Source organism: Channa argus, chromosome 15 (assembly GCF_033026475.1).
Source record: "Channa argus isolate prfri chromosome 15, Channa argus male v1.0, whole genome shotgun sequence".
In the NCBI taxonomy this organism is placed as follows: domain Eukaryota; kingdom Metazoa; phylum Chordata; class Actinopteri; order Anabantiformes; family Channidae; genus Channa; species Channa argus.
In genome coordinates this window covers 9095773-9113329 of record NC_090211.1, presented here as the reverse complement: position 1 = coordinate 9113329, position 17557 = coordinate 9095773, and the positions used below count along the sequence as shown (strand labels likewise).

General features: G+C 38.7%; 1 protein-coding gene across 1 annotated transcript; it reads left to right on the top strand.

The window, feature by feature from the left end:
* The first annotated feature begins 972 nt into the window (after positions 1–972).
* Positions 973–17196, top strand: cavin1a (caveolae associated protein 1a). The gene is made up of 2 exons (XM_067478171.1): positions 973–1790; positions 14648–17196. The coding sequence occupies exons 1-2, from the start codon at positions 1290–1292 to the stop codon at positions 15404–15406; spliced, it is 1260 nt and encodes a 419-aa protein (XP_067334272.1). The 5' UTR covers positions 973–1289; the 3' UTR covers positions 15407–17196.
* Positions 17197–17557: the final 361 nt, after the last annotated feature.

Sequence of the window (17557 nt, the reverse complement as noted above, 5' to 3'; positions counted from 1 at the left end):
CAAACTGTAAAGTTACACATAGATAATTTCTAATTTTCTCTAGGTTTATGGGTCACCCAAGGTTTCCCCGGTCAAACTTTACATCGCCATTAGAAAGGCAGAAAATTTTCTCCACCAACCAAGGTAAATTTTGTTAAAATATTTTTCTCTGTTCGGAATGTATTACATGGTGCTGGACTTTTAACTAACTAACTGTACACAAACTTGACAATGAATAATACATCATAAAAGGAAAAACAATTTATCATTTCATCTAGTCCACAATAAAATTGTTGTTACCTAGCTAAATAGCATCATGAGCTTCACAATCTTCACTGGAAAGATTACAGACATGAAAACCTGCTTCTGTGTACAGTGATTGATAGTCTTAAAAGTGTTTGAAGTGTAACTGAATGAATTGTTAAACTTGTCGTCAGCCATAAACAAAACAAAACGTAATACCATTCACATTATATGTAGTCGCAAAAATATACCTTAACAAATAAAGTGATTTTTTGCATGACATAAATTATTAAATTAAACAAGTGACAGGGTGACATAAATTTTTTCTCACATGTAAAGATAAGCCTGTGGGTTTAAAAAAATAGCTTGACCAAGGATGGTCAAATATAACAAATTAACATAAAACATTAAATTCAATTCTTATTTTTTATCCTGAAATCAACAATAGACCTTACTGATATAGCATCTACATGCACAAAGCTATGATTTCAGAGGCTGTCCATTTTCATGGTCACATTTCACTCATCTTAAACTACTGTAAGTTTGTAGTGGTACTGGATCTTGCCTCAAGTGGCCCTCACATTTTGCTGTTATAAAGACCCCACTTCAGCTGAGTGTCATGTAAAATAAGAGGTGGAGCATGGGATTTGGAGTTATGCTGCCCTGTGCTTGGGGACAAAATGGGGTGGAGCCCCAGGAGCAGGGAGAGCCAGGGGCGGGGACCGGGTGTGAGAAGGGAAATGTTTGATGGGGTGGTTTCACAGAGAGCACAGGCATTTGAGTCAGGGCACACATGCCTCAGCTGTGAGAGGCCCCACTCCCCTTGGCTGGCTGTCATCCCAGTGCAGAGGCAGAGAGAGACAGAAAGGGTTGAGCGTGAGAGATCGGAGGTAAAGAGAAAGTTAAAGTAGACTAGGAAAAGGCAAACAAGTAGTCAAGAAAGTTGCCTAAAGGAAGGGAAACAAATTAGGGACTGAGGTCTGTGCAGTGTGGCTCCTGAAGGTTGTTTTTTAGTAGTGTATTTTTATCTGTAGTGTACAAACGGTTTGCATTCAGAGTTGACAGCCATGGCAGATGCAAGTGTCAAGAAGGAGCATGCCACTCTGGCAGAAGTGCCTTATGATGATGAAGAGGTGGCTCTGGTTGGTGCTGCCACTGAGCCGGCAGTAGATGACGATGACCCTGCAGAGGAAACGAACACGGTGCTGGCCACTGGCTCTGGAGTCAAGAGTGACGCCCAGATGAACGGGGTCATGGTGCTGTCTCTGCTTGATAAGATTATTGGTGTTGTAGACCAGATCCAGCAAACTCAACATGGGCTGGAGGCCCGGCAAGAGACCATGGAGAAGTCAGTGTCAACCATCCAAGGGGAGCTGGCTAAGTTGTCTAAGAACCACATCGACACTGCCAACACTGTCAACAAAATGCTAGATAAAGTACGCAAGGTCAGCGTCAACGTCAAGACCGTGCGCAGCAACCTGGAGAAGCAAGCAAACCAGATCAAGAAGCTGGAGAGCAATGAGAATGAGCTGCTAAAGAGACGCAACTTCAAAGTCCTCATCTACCAGGTGAAGTAGGGCTTGTGCCTTTTATTTTCCTCATTACATTGTATTAAATAATACATATCTCATTATTATAAGATTACAAATACGTGTTGGTCTAGGGATGGGTGTGTTGCATTCCCCATGTCATGAAGCAATGCTGGGAGGAAGTGCAAAATCTCTGAGCATCAGCACAACCCTTCGACATCGACACATCAGGCAGAGTTAGAGCCCCTCTGTGGCATGAGTTGACCCTTGTTAGTGCAAATGAAAGGGGCGTAGTATTTTCACAGAACGGAGACCAGCCGGCGCTTTAGCTCTGTGGTTTCCATGACATAAATATCTGAATCATGTTTTTCTGAAGCTTAAACTGCAGTCCACCATTTCGAAGGTGTTGGGTGGTTTGCATTCACACTCAGTGTGAGGTGGGTTCATTCCCTCCACCATGAAGGGAATCCCTGTTGCTTCTATAGAAAAGTAAAGGCAGGTAGTGACCTTTCCCATTCCACAGGACATCCTGGTTACACAGTAAAACTAAATTAAGACGTGGTGTAAGTAAAAATATAGGGCCTATAAACACAGGCATGAGGTTCTACTTGAGACATAACCAATGCCCCACCTCTGGGTGCTCCGAGTGCAGATATTTGGCAGGCTGCTGGCATGTGAGATGAAGATGTAGTTTTTATTATGAAGATTTCTCAGAAGTGGGATTCACGTGACATTCATATATATTCATGGTTATCAAATATGCACTTGAAAATCTAAACAGATTCTAGGGAGGAGTAAGTTTGATCTTAGGGAACATGGTAGCTTCTACTTTAAGGAAACAGATAAGTACCTACTGACTTTGATTGAAATTTTTAAATGGATAATGTAGGAATTTGCATGCAAGAGTGTGACTGTGGGGCACTGATCAGTCTAGCTACTGTTGTGCATTTGAAACTTGACGAACAGCTCTTTTTTTAGCAAGATGTGCTGTCATGTCAGCTTACAGCATTCGTTGCAGCACCCCTGCTTTCATTTATTTTGTGCATGGAAAGATCTTATATCCTAAGATCTGGGGGACTTCTCATGAAAAGTATGTAATTTTATGCACATTACATCATGTCATTTGCAGTTTGAGAGCTTTGAAAGAGAGACAGTTTTCTTTCGAACATTAGTGACAGTGAATCTGAGGGTTGCAAGCCTCGCGTGAGTAGAGCTTACTTCAGAATATGTGTTGGCAGGCACAAACGTTTTCATGGACCCCTTCTGGGATGTTCACTGTGGGAGCAGGTTACACTATTGGTATCTAGCAGAAATCCAATCATAGACACTAGGCCTTAATAAATTATTCTGCAAAGCAGGTGCCTCCTGCTGTTTTTGACACTGTATGGATAAGTTGCTTGGCTGTTGGAGTAATTTAAAAACTCATTTTAAAGCTTTAAAGCTGAGTTTTGATTATGTTTCAACAGGAGAATTAATACATCTAAATCACTCCTTCTTGATATTATCTCATGGTCTAAACTTGGTGACTGTCATGTTTTCAAGGTGGTTTTAGGAGATGTCTCCATGTTGCAGTAACTCTTTTGGGCTCCCACGATCTGCTTACTGCCAGAGGATAGCTGCCTCTGGTCCAGTTTAATTAACTGACACATAGACTGATCAGAAATTGGCAGCGCTTCAAACCAACACTGGCTCTCAGTCACATTTTACCACTTTCCACTGTCTGTTTGTGTGTTAATGTGCTAAAGTGGGTTAAGTGTAGATTTAGAATTGGGTTAAAAACAAGTTAGGGGTTAAGGATCGGCATGTGGAGGTCACGTTTAAGGTTTCACTAAGTGTCCATGGAATTAATGTAGGATAGTGTGTGTGTGTGTGTGTTTGTGTGTGTGTGTGTGTGTGTGTCTGTGTGTGTTGCAGGTGAAGTCATTACTTACTAATCCTCGCTTTCGCGCACAGCATCAATGTCAAGTAAGGGTTTGATTTAGAAAAGTGGAGCATTTTCATATAACGATATGTAGAAACTTGTAACGTGCTTTGTTGCTTAAATTGGCTTAAACTGCAGGTGTTGTATTTTTATTTTCCTGTCACTATGCCTTCGCGCTCTGAGAATAGCTACTTCACTTTAGAATTTCTAGCCTGAAATACTAGGACATCAATGCTTTATAATTAAACCTGCAATTATGTTGGGATGCAGAATCTCCGGGCAACAGCATGATGTTGTGATAAAGACCTTTACCAAATGCACATTACATATCAGCATTGGCAGGAGACGTATTGTGATGTTTTATTGCAAAGAAATCAGCTATGAAAATCCTAATTAGAACCATCATTTAATTTTTAGTTAAAGGAGTTTATGAATATGAAAATTATTTTGGGGGGACAACAGTCAAGTCAAAACTTAAATAAACATTCCAAATGAGGGCAAGTTTTTTCCTTATTTCCCGTTAGTCTTTAATCACCAGGCATTTGACTTTTGTTTGGTCTGCAGGTCTGATTTCCTCTAGAAAACAGTAATAGCTGTCAGGAAATAAATATATGATTGAGTTGTCAATTGTTTTGTGATGAACTAGTTTATAGATAATACTGATTTAAACCTACTAAGAGTTGTATTATAAATATAGGCAGCTCTGTATTGAAGTGAACAAGTAAATTATTGAACAACTGAAAGGTGTTAGCCTCTGTTAAGCATGATAAATAGTAAATATTGATTGTTTTAAGTGATCATTTTCTCTGTTTATTGATTAATTCTCAGTTAATCTGGTCAATAAAATATCAGAAAAAAAAAGCACAACAACCAATCGCCATTCATTTAATTGCCAACTTAGTTTTTGCCAGATTTTTCAAACCCTTGTTAGAAAGTTACTTGTTAGATTACTTAAATATTTTAAAGCAGACACCAGCTAGAACATTTGTAGCAGCTTTATTTTTTAGTTTTAGTTCTTATTTGTCATTGTCTGAAGATTAAAGACATTAAGTGACTGTCGAAAATAACAGAATTGGCTACTAAGATCAGCTACTAATGGTTCAGGTTTTTACAGCCTGTTACAATAATGACATCCTTATTTGTACCTGTCAGTAGCTCTTTGTCTGTGCCCTAGTGCCTTTGCTTAACCAATTCAAACATATTCAGACAGTTGCAGAGCCATATTGCACAGCCCACATTTGTTGCATGAGTTTAAGAATCTCTGCCCCTCTCAAGCTAAATTGATTCGGTGTCCTTCCAAATTACAGTCTGTTAATCCAAATTTCACTTTGTGTTCCCCTTAGCCGTGATGGAGAGATATCTCAAGAAAGTTTAAATTATAGAAACATTTTTACCACTTCAAGCCCCAAACCGTTTCTTTTTAGGATCTTTCAGGGGCAAATTTGTGATACAGTGTCACTGGTATTTGGCATGAAGAGACGCTTTTCTTGAGAACTGACTTGCTTTTTTTCAAGTTTAATCCCTAAACACACATCTTTACATTATGTCCACGGTACTTCTATGGTACTCCAACATGTATATTATGTCCATTAGTGCCTATCTTGCACATACTGTAGACACTGTATATTTTTTACTTACTGGTTATTGCACTTTTGGTTAGATACTAAACTGCATTTTGTTTCCTTGTACTTGTACATGTGTAATGACAATAAAGTTGAATCTAATCTAATCCAACCCTAACAAAAGGAGTGAATTTTGTCTTAAATACACTATAAATTTGAAACAATGTGACATTGCTTAATGGCACTGTTGCAGTTTCACATGAGTCTAAGCTGACATTTGAACTACATTTTTATATATTTTGGCTGCAGTCACTCATTGTCTAATTGCATTTCAGGTGAAATTTGATGAAGCACGGTCATCGTTTATTTAACTGAGACAGTTGTAGCGATCAAAAAAAACAACTGCCATGTACTTAAGTGGTTATCAACATTATAATAAGACCAGCTTCATAAATCCCAAACCATTCCTTTTTTGAGTAAAATTTGCAGACGTTGTTGTAATGCACATTCTCTGCTTAATTATGTAGATTAATCCAGTTAATGCAATGTGATTGCATGTGTCCCTTTAGAGTGTGAGACAGTAGTGCTGTGTGTCAGGAATCAGGGTGTGTTTGGCTGCAATTCAAGGGCAGTGATAGGTATGTAGTCAACTCTATCAGGGAGATGTAGGACTTCTCAGTTGCAGTCTACTTATTCCATGTCTGCTTCACAGACCTTCCAAAGCACAGATCACAGCCAACAAGCCTCGCCACTAGACCCACTTTTTCGAAGTCAGCCCAGACTTTGAAATGATTCACTTCCACTTACTGCAGACAGTGTGATCCAGCAACAGATATTAACCACTTCAGATCTCTGAATATGTCCAGACACAAATCGGATCTCAGTAGAACCCTAATAGAGAGGGGAGTTTCGAAGCCCTTAGACAACCCCTATGCAGACAACAGCAAGCAACGGAGGAATGCCAAAAGCACTGAACCAGCACTACGAAGTTACAGTAGCTTTGTGATTCATCCCACTGGTATCCTGTTGCTTCTTCTGCCAACATGCCAACATGCCCACTTGTTCACTTTCCGTCTTCTCAGTATCTGTCCCCTATCACTCCTACTATCAAATTAGTTCATTTTACTCCCACTCAGACTTCTAATCCAGGACTAAGGGGCATGGCTCATTCCATATTTGCCGTAGCACAGATAATGAACAGTCACTCTCCAGTCTCTCTGTCCTTCATTGCTGCATTGCTCCTCTTTTTCCAGGCAAGTGGAAAAATATCTGGCAGGCTCTACATTTCACTATCTCATGTCAGCTACTATGTCGAGCCTGTACTGATTTCCAGTACTCAGTGGCATGTGAGCCTTCACATGTTAAAGGTTGTCAAATAGTTTGTGTTTGTTAGACATACATCACAAATAACAGGTACACAGTTCTGAGGACTTAACGAAGACACCTGCCCCATGTTTAATCAAGACGTACTAGTTTGTTATTTTTGGATAAATACATTGGTATTAAAAACTCCAGTATTGAAATGAAACATTGCTGGACATCTAGTTTCATATTTACATTACAGGACTGAGAACACTATCAGTCATCAAGCTCCCAAAAGCTAAACTGCTAGTCAAGATTTTATTTTTTTCACTTGTCTCTTTCTCTCATTTCAACATCATAACATACAATATATTTAATCTCTGTTTTTTTTTTCAGCAGTGTGCAAGTGGATATGCTGATAGTTTTATTGTAGACTTTCCTGTTCTTCTGGATATGCAGGACAGTGTTTATAATAGAAAGATGACCCCTGCTATTCCAACACTACTGCACATCTGTATATTATAATTCTACTCTGTCTGTCTCTATTCTGTCCCTATAATCTGTCTAATGTTCTTTAGCTCCTTGTTGTTGGAGTGCTTGTATTTTTTTAGCCACATTTAGGATGGTTTACAAGAAACTACTAATTTGTTATTTCATTCTCTCATAATACATATTGTATCAACTAGTTAAGACATAAGTTGACTTCCCCTACATCTATTTTCTACCCCTTACTAATTTAATATATTATTAACTATTATATTTTAATATGCACTGAAGTACTGAAAATTGTGCTATAATAAATCATTCTTGGCATCCTAAAATGCTTTTATTGTGTAGAGTATTTCACTGTGAATTAGGTATTTAATTCCATTCTGTTTGTAATACAAGTCTTAAATGTGACTATGTGGTGTAGTGTATTTACAACAAATTTTACACGATATGTGCTCACAGTTTGGTTGGTTAAATGACATTGATTTATTAGTTTGCATTGCACTTCAACCTGAAAAGATAACCTATTTCAATCAGTATGAGCACATGTTAGTGATTAGTGTGGATATGTGAAGAATATTTCTTTGCTGAAAGATTGCTCTTCCACAAAATTCTAACATTAGCCAGAAACAAGTAATGTTTGTTTGCAGAGCAGTAGAGGAACAAATTTGCAGAACAATTTGTGTGCAACACTTAAGACACATGTCTTTCACACTACTCTTTCACAGCAATTTTTCCTGTCCACAAAAGGACTCTCTGAGTTGCTACTATTAAAATAACTAATTTTATGTTCCCTGATGTCTGATCCCAGACCACAGCTGCCCTTCTATCACAGCATACATCCCCATCCCACAGCACCAGACAGGCTTAACCAGCTGGGAGACTCATCAGGTCATCCCTTGATTCGAACAGTTGTAGTTGTCATCCAGCTTTTTGGCCAGCTCGCAGAAATGTGTCCTCATACCATATCACAACTCCACAGACACTCGGTGCTGTTTATTCCACGATTTGTGGGCACACCCTTCATGCATGAGGCTATAGCCAAAATAAAAAGTTAGTCTGAATTATGCGGTCTATTAAAGAAAGCTACTATGTTACTTTTAAATGGTTACAGAAGACAGACACGCCACAACCTCTGTCAATACATCCTGGCATTCGTTAAAGCTTTTTTTGTAATAAAAAAATATGTTGTTAAATACATATGCAGAATCCATACCTCAAATATTAATACACGTAACTGTTATTCCTTTAACACATTGCATGTGAAGAAAAGTCTGGTCTGCAAACTTTCAGTCTTTCCCTCTGCTGCTGTAGTGGCTCCCAGCTAATGTCACTGGTATATGAGTTATAGGCTGTCATGGAAACTGTGCCAGGGCACTCTCTGGGTTTTGGGTACCGTTGGGATTATATTTTGCATGCACATGGATGTTTAGGATGATTAATCTATAAATAATAAAATGTGTACCTAAATTACGTCATCAGTGTATGAGGCTAACTTCAAAGGCACAATAAAACATTTGACTGCTGCTAAAAGTACTATTCAGATTATATTAATTTACTTATAAGAAATAACAAGGATTTTCTTAGTGCAAGTCTCATGCTCCAGCTTGATTCCCAAAGTACACATTATTATAGCTTTAGAATAAAAACATATATGCACAGCTGATCAAAAAAACATTTGTCAAATTTACTATTTATAATGGAGCTTTCACAAAAAAAGGATCAGTTGAGAACAAAGCACAACAGAGTGAGTGATTGGCTGGATGCCTTCCTTTCCCTCTTTTGGCATACGTTATTGGTCATTAAACACAATATTGGCAAGTAATTCAGTAGTTGTAGTTTCCTAAAGTGGTTCCCAGTATTCATGTTGGCAGCTTAATCATGCCCTTATTTAGCCACAAATCCTTTTTGTCCTGCAGGATGTGGATTTGTGTATTATGTATGTGTACTATAAATAACTGAAACATTGACTTAAGTATTTTAAAGATGTTAATCTGATACATTTCAGAAGTAAAGTTTTCGCCTAAACTAACTTCAACATTTCAAGCATATGAATGGAAATTTTGAAAAAAAATGTGAATAAATTTGCCGTTATACTGAACCCCTTTAGTGTCAAAATGAAGGGCACCATTACAGGAAATGAATGGCACCATTACAGGATTGTTATGTAATATACAGTATCCCAGCACTCATGCTGCCAGTTCACACAGTAATGTCAATGGAAAAGTAAATGTTGGATCTTTGCTTTACTAGCCCAGGGATTCCAGTGGTTTTAGAGTCGTGGATGTGGGAAGCCTGCACAGTGGAAAAGGGCTTCCCCCTTCATGTTGCTGTGTGTGAAATCACAAATCACTTTGACACAAAAACCAAGGAACTCCCTTCCTGTGCTGTGCACTGTAATTGCCATGTGGTATGTACAGAGGCCTTCTATTTGAATTTATACACAAAGTAGAACTTGTTGTTAGGACACTAAATCATTGGTAGCTTCATGAAACAGGGTTTGCACTATGCAGAAATCCCAGATTCCTGAGGTAGTAGGCAGCTCTAGGTCTGTGAATTGTTTGAGCTTTATTGAGGAGAGTGTGGGAGGTATCAATATTAATGACCAGAGCACATTAGTGCTCTTATTTTAGCCTCCGAGCAGTCTTCAGGGATCAAAGCATTGCCATTCATGCATATACTGTACAGAGCTGTAACACGCGAACCCCCACCTTTGACTTGTGCCAATCTCTCATTTGGTCGTCTCCAACCTTGGAGGGGCACATGGGTCAGTGATATCACTCATTGTGAAAGCTAAGTGCACAGCTGCAGGGACTGGACAGGATCAGACAGCTGCTCCTGTGAGTCATTGGAGAGGCCTTTCATCACACTCCCTCAAAAGGAATGGTGTGTGTCTGCCTGTGTGTGTGTGTTTACAAGCAAGTAGTGTTTGCATGCATGTAGGTGGATAAGGATGTTCGTTAATGTTCATCTCATGTACCTCATTCGTCTAAATATTCACCCTTGCTACATTTCCCCACTGTTGGCAATGTCAGATGTTAACCAGTTACAACCTAATATTTGTTCTAAATACAATAATGGGGAAAAAATATTTAAATAAAATCTAACAGACCATTAAAATGATTGCAAACAAGCATAAATATGCAACTTAAGCTAGTGATAGCCTGAAACTTCCAATCCATCAACTCGGCTTCCACCAGATCTCTCTGTTCCTGCTCCGCTACTCTCCACTACATTCATGCCCAGTGCTTAAGCTAGTTGCCATTAGGAGCTTTCTATGAATAAGAATGGTTTAAAATGTACTTTTCAAGCAGAAATATTGGAAGTTTTGTGATTTGTGTGAGCATTGCAAATATCTGCATAGCTGTCATTACTCTTCATTGACTCTGGATCACAGGAGCTTTCAACAACACATCCATTTTCGCTTTAGGGCATAGTTTTAATAAACCATATTTGAAATAGCTAACATATATACCTTTAGTTTTTAACATTTCTAAATTTGTATAATGTATTATGCATTTCTGTATTAAATTCTACATGGTATTTTTTCTATGTGCAAGAAACTTACATGATGAAAAGTGGCAAAAACAATTAATCTGATTTGTAGTTCTCCTTCATATACACTCCCCAGCTCCAAAAGGTCACACACTGACAGCTTTTATTACGGCAGGCATTTGCCATGGCACCTTTTTGACGAGCTTATGCAATTTCAAAACATTTTTTTTCTGTCCAAAGTTCCATTCATTTTTTACCAAGCTCTTTTAAAGATGATGGGAGGATCAAACTGTGTAAATTCTTCTCCGCCAATAATTGTCAGTGGGGTTAAGGTATGGACTCTGTGGTGGCCAATTCATGTGTGACAATGACGTCTCAAGCTCCTGAACCACTCATAATTTCATAATTTGAGTCATCTGGAAATTTGCCCGTGCCATTAAGTAAAAACACCCACTGATGGAAAAACCTGATCATTCAGCATTTTCACGTAGTTAGCTACTTTCTGCATTAGTTGAGGTTTAATAACTTGTTGCCAGCTGAGACATACTGTATTTATCACTGCAGTAATTATTCAAAAGAAAACTCTCACGTATTTCCTGAGTTAAAACTACATTGTGATTATTTTTTTTTTTTTGGAGGCAGTGTATCTGCCTTGACACAGTCACACTGCTAACAGCTGGCACTGTCATTTGAGTAACTAATGAAGAGTTTTGAAGCAGTTGAATGAGTTAAGGCTTAGTAACAGCAGATATAAAGACAGAGAGGGTGATGGAGAAAGTTAGATGCCAGCGGCTTTAGTCAAAGCCGCTGCCATCTCTATATAGTGCTGACCCAGAACACTGTTTGCTCTGTTGCCCATGGTAACAGTCAGTGGTGAAATTATCCCCAAGCTTTTGTATGAGTCAGACAGAAAACATTTTGCCTCTGCTAATATTTAGACAATGAGACCACATTGCCTTTTTACAAAAATTGTTATAAAACTACAATTCAAGCAGTTTATATATATTTCTTTCTTTCTTACTTGCTTTAAATTCATAAGTTTAAGTTTTAGCTGTTGACCAACATTTTTTCCCTCAGTTTGCTAGGACTTTTAAATGCAGCACCTTCTGAAAGACAGTTGTTGGTTTGTCTAAGCAAATTAAACAGAGAGAGAGTGTTCCCACTCATTCTAGACTTTTCCATGAGGTACGATTTTCACTACTTGGGGGAAAAACATTAGCAACAGACCTTTTTCTTATAGTTGAGAGCGCACACTCTCTCCATTTCCCAGGTGCAGATGGTAAACACACTCACACAGAGCCCCAGCTTTTTTATTGCTCGTAAGGGGGATAAAGGTAAATCAGGGACACTAATGGACTTACTGTCGTCTTCGCTCTCTCAATTTGTAATCAGGCAGAAAAACGCAAACACAGTTTGCACTGATATTATCACAATTTCCACAGTGGTCTGAGTCAAGTTTTAAGAATGTAAACAACAAAATGTTCCAACAATGCTATGTGTCTGTTTTTGGAAATAACTTCCTATGAGCCTTGAAAGTCTAATTAAAGGCAAACAATGCAAACGAAAGTGCACTCTATGTGATCTTTAGTACAGGTGGATACATTTCAGCTCTCAAATTGTACATTCTGTGTCACTACTGGGTTATAGGTTGCATGTAATGCAAGTTGGTTTCTACTTGCCTGTCACATGGTTTGTCTAATGCAGGGCCCAAACTGGGTAGTTCATTTTATAAATCAAAATGTTCTGCTTAGCTTGTATCTTTGTCAAAATCAACTCATGAATCCAAGGTGTCCTTATTAAAATTGTGTTTTAGTATGAAAGGTGTTCACAGTTCAACTTCGTGGAAAAAACTGTGTGAGGGTGGGTGTACGCATTAGCATGAACTACTACACTGTAGGCTTAACAAAGTTGCTTTCAGATTTAGTCCAACAATGTAGGTCCTGCTCAGTGTTGTTGTTGATCATTTAGCATAACTAGATAAAGTTGTTGTAGGGCTACAATCTCACAGATTTAAAAATAGCACTCCTTGCACTGACATGTTATTGCTCTCAGCCTTAGTTTGCTTTGTGCATGTCTGCAAAGCAGGTGCAGTATTTATTTTAGTTTAATTGTGATACAACTGAGATCCTAATGGTGGTATATTAAATATATATCAGCTGTTTGTCGAGCTAAACTTCACCACCCACTAGAGTAAACATGAGGAAGTGGTTGCCATGGTGACGATGCGCCGTGTTTATCTGTTGCTGCAGCAGGAGGCGAGGGGGTTGTGTGTTGGGCAGTGGCAGTAGGACTGAACGCTGCAGTGGCTGTTAGCCAGAGAATGGTAGATGGAATCCAGAGAGAGGGAAAGGCCAGCCCAAAATAAACCCATACAGGGTGGTTTGTTCAGGCCGTCACCATACACAGCACCGGATATGTTCATTTTACGATAGGATTATATGGCAACATTTGAACTCCCCAGGGAGATGTGGTGCTCATGTGATTTGACAGGTGTATGTTTTTTAGAAGCCAGATATCATGATATGAGAATATTATTTTTTTATATATACTCCAATTAACTAATGGGTTAACATTACAAAACCTACTGTCACAAAGCAATTATTTCAGTGTTGCAATCTTATTTTTCTCACAGTCATAAACATTAACAATAATAAAATGTAATGTGACAGCTAAGGAAGACTGATGATGCTTCAAATGAGATTGGTGTGACAAAGATGGTCGCTTGTGTAAGAGAGTCATAGCTACTTATTAACCTAGTTTTTCTCACTTCAACCCAGTTCTTGTTCTGCAGAAGAAACAGTCTATATGTAGCCACAGGGTAACAATAACCACGTTTCCTCACCTCATTTCTTTGCTGAGATAATATTTTTTAAAATGTGTATGGCGGTCATTCACGGACCAACCAGTCATTGGTGGCTGTGGCTATGTTTCAAAGTCTTCTTGGGCAAGATACTGAACCCTGAACTTGCTCCCGGTGGGTCAGGCGAGCATCTTGCATGGTAGATGTCACCATCAGTGTGTGACTGTGTGTGTGATTGGATGGATCAGAAGCAACACTACACCATTAACCCATTCACACAAGATGGGACACCAAAAAGCCTGACTTTTTGAGATCATTTGCATGACAGACCTACTAATGCAAGTAATTATAGTCAAATATTTCCATTAAACTCAAAATGAAGCAGTGAGGTTTGGCAATTCTTACTGATTACAGACATATCTAGTAGACATGTTATAGGCAAGTTCCTTTTGCCAGATAGTGAAGTTAAAGATTAGAAAACAATTGAAGTGTAACCCCAGGTCATTTATTTGACTTCTTGAAGCAAATGTCCTGGATTGGTGTATGTAAAACAAATAGTGTGGCCATACGTTTGGCACAAATACATATTGCTGACTATGTGTGTATAGTTAAAATGAAACCTTACTTACCACCAAGTGTTTCCAGTGACATGTGAGCAGCATTATTAAGTTCCATAAGTTGCAAAACATCTTCTTTGCTTACTGCTGGGTTGTGCTGAATATTAGCACTTTGCGTCACAAAAAAAGAGAAATTTATGAAATTAGGATTTTATAAAGAAACAATGATAAAATGGCAGAAAAAGTGCATGTGGTTAAGTGTGGGAGCCTGTTAACTTTAGTTTCAAAATAAACTGCAGTTTAAATAGGTTTGTTTTAAAATCCTAAAGCTTTACTGTTATTTATGAGATGTGACATCCATCTAAGACTTTTAAAGTGTAAAATAACTGGATGTTGCCTTGTTGGCACATGATTGTTGGCACATGATTAACACCACTAGATGGCACTCTGCACCAGCGACAAGCGGTGATCTACAAGCAGTGTGTAATGACTACAGAGATGACACATGCTCTTATTTTCAATTTCATTTCTCACCCAAAACCATTAACTTACACATATCATGCTGATATATTTCACGTGCCATACTTAATGAAATAGCAAAATTTATATTAATGTAGTACTGTAATGTAGTGTAGCACCATGTCTGCTAATTTTGTAGTAAATGTCAAACAAAAAATGTTATTCGATTAATATTCTGTGAATTCTTTATTTAAAGCTGCTGTGGCTAAATGGCATATGTTTTTTTCATCTTTTCTATTTCGTTCCTTCAGGACCAAGTGAAGGCACCAAAGACATCTAAGTCCAAGATAACAACTGAAGGTAAAGCAGTGGAAGGCCTTGAGCAGATACCTGAAGAAGAACAAGAGGAGGTTCCAGCCAACCTTAACTCAGATGAAGAGGTAGAGATTGAGGAGATTATTGAAGAGTCCCGTACTAAGCGCCTCCAGCGCACCACCAAGCAACAAGTGGACAACATCAAGAAAGCTTTCTCCAAAGAGAAAATGGAGAAAACTAAACAAAAGACCAAGGAGAATTTGGAGAAGACAAAACAGAGAACCCGTGAGAACCTGGAGAAGACAAGACAAAAAACCCGTGACAACCTGGAAAAAACAAAACACAGCTTGGAGAAAAAGATTGGCAAGCTCGGGACCCGCATGACCCCTACCCAGGAGCGCAGGGCGAAGATAAAGAGCTCCAAAGAGAAGATGAAGAAATCCCTCACTCCTGACCACAAGATCTATGCTCGTTCTAAGACCACTGTGTACCGTGTGCCCCCTTTCACTTTTTACGTTAAGAAGATCCGAGAAGGGGAGGTGGAGGTGTTGCAGAATACAGAGATGGTGGAGGTGACCGAGGCAGAAGCCCAGCAAGCAGGGGAGGACAACGGGCTGGGTGTACACTTGGAGGTGGAGGAAGGGGAGCTAGTGAGTGTAGAAAGCCCAGAGGTGGAGGATTTGTTGCAGGTCACTGAAGACTCTCAGCTGATCAGAGTGGAGCCCGATCACCTAAAGAAGACCCAAAGCGAATAGAGTGTCCAGCTCTACATGGCTGAGCAGACAGGAATAAAAGGATGAAGATGGGAAAGCAGTCTTGATTAATTAGTCTAATTAAAAGGACACACTATTAGTCGTAGGGACTTTCTAGACGTGATCACAGTCTGTGACATCTTTTCTCTTTTCTGTTCTCTTTTTATTGTACCCAACAGGGACAACTTTCATATTTGCTCCTCTTTCGCATACAGATAAGAAAAACAAAAAAGCTAGCTTTTGAAATGTCTTGCAGATTAATTATCCAATACTTGTATGTTCAGGGTATCTGCTGTTTCTTGTTAGGTTAATACATCAAGTGGCTGTAAGAAAAAAGTTATAAATGATCTTTGCTATTGAGATGAAATGTATTTTATAAATATATCATGTATGATATGCACATAAATAATTAACAGGAGGTATTTGGCAAGATATGGAAAAGGGTTGTGAATTCATAAAAGAATCAGTAGTGCAATACTGAATTTTAACGTGTACTGTACCATGTTATTGAGTGGGAAATCTCTTTCTCAACTTTTTCCTAGGCCCTTAATTGCCCACTTGTTCAAGATTCCAGGCTATAATGCAACGAAATACGAAAAGGTGATATCAGTGAAATTCAGAATATTGACTTTGTCGCTGTCTACCTTTACAACGCATGCTTGAAGACACATTTTGATCATATTTTACTGTTATTTACTGAGTCTATGTACTTTCACTTAATCATGTTTATTGCATCTGGATACACTGTTCTACCCAAGTTCCACTGCTGCACAGAAGAGAAGAAATACAAATGTGTCACCATGGTCACAGCTTCTCACAGTACATTTGCACATCCCTATTAAATTTTCCCAAGGTAATTGCAGGCAGAAAAATGATGTTCTGAAGAGCAAGATGACAGTTTAATGACTTGACTATGTAACATGTGGAGATGCAAATGTCATCCTAACAGCAGTTAAAGTGAGAAGCAAATTGCCAGGTATTATGAATGGCTCCATATATTGATAAATGGCACTGGAATAGCACCATTCAGTGTGCAAGCAGTTTTGCAAGACTAGGTGCAATATTCTTTTGTTAGAGAAATACTTATGGAGGCACAGTAATGATAACTAGATTCTAATTATGAACCTGATGTTGACAAGCAATGACAGTGTTTAATCATTTCCACTTTTGACCATCTAAGGCAAGCACACAGAGCTCCAGACAGGAGCGATGTACAGTTTCCATTGTCCTCCTTAGAGACTGTGTGTGACCTTGATGTGCTGTCGGCATGCAGGAGCCCACTATGTAGCATGGAACACCATTAAACTAATCAATAGGCTGGGGAATGCAATTAAGAAGAGTGCTTCCTTTGAGCAGGGAGCAGAGCATAGAACAGAAGTGGTTAAAAAGAGAGAATAGGATGTGTCTGTGTCTGTGTGTGTGCACGCATGTGTGCGTGTGTTTGTCTATGTGTGGTTGTGGTGATTATACTATATACCCAACTTAATTATTATTATTATTATTAGTTTTTGGAAAACACTTATTTTTATATCAGCATTGAGTCCAAATTTCATAAAATAGCAATTGACTCACATCAATTAGTTCTGCTGCTGGTTATTAAAAACCCAATCTATAAGCGGAGGAGGACATTGCCTTATTAATAAAAAAATATCAGCCAGACTGTAAAACAACACAGTGTATTTTTGCTTAGTGTTATTAATTCATAAAAAAACAATAAAGCTTGCCTATTCTGTTGTGCCTAATGCCTCTTTTGCCAAACCGCTTATATATGAATAAACGCTTACTCAAAAATATATGCTGCCTATAATATTTATTTCATGAATATGTTGTTTACGTGAAAACATTTGTATTTCAATGTATGAATTGTATTTATTAGTCTACCTACTGTGAGAAAAGGTAAATAATATCACCAAGTTATGCTTAGAAAAGGTCGATAATGAACACCACTGGCGTTATTAAACTCTTGATGACGTCAACACTGCCAGTAACTCAGATGACTTCCAGGCTGGCTGTTCTTTTGACGTTCTCGCCCTCCCTCCTCACCAAATAAGCGAACTGGCCTGATCTGTGGGAGGGTCGACATTCGGGAACAGCAGAGTTGCGACAGCAGTAAACACGACGTCCTCAACCAAACCATCTTTTGGTCCCGCCTCT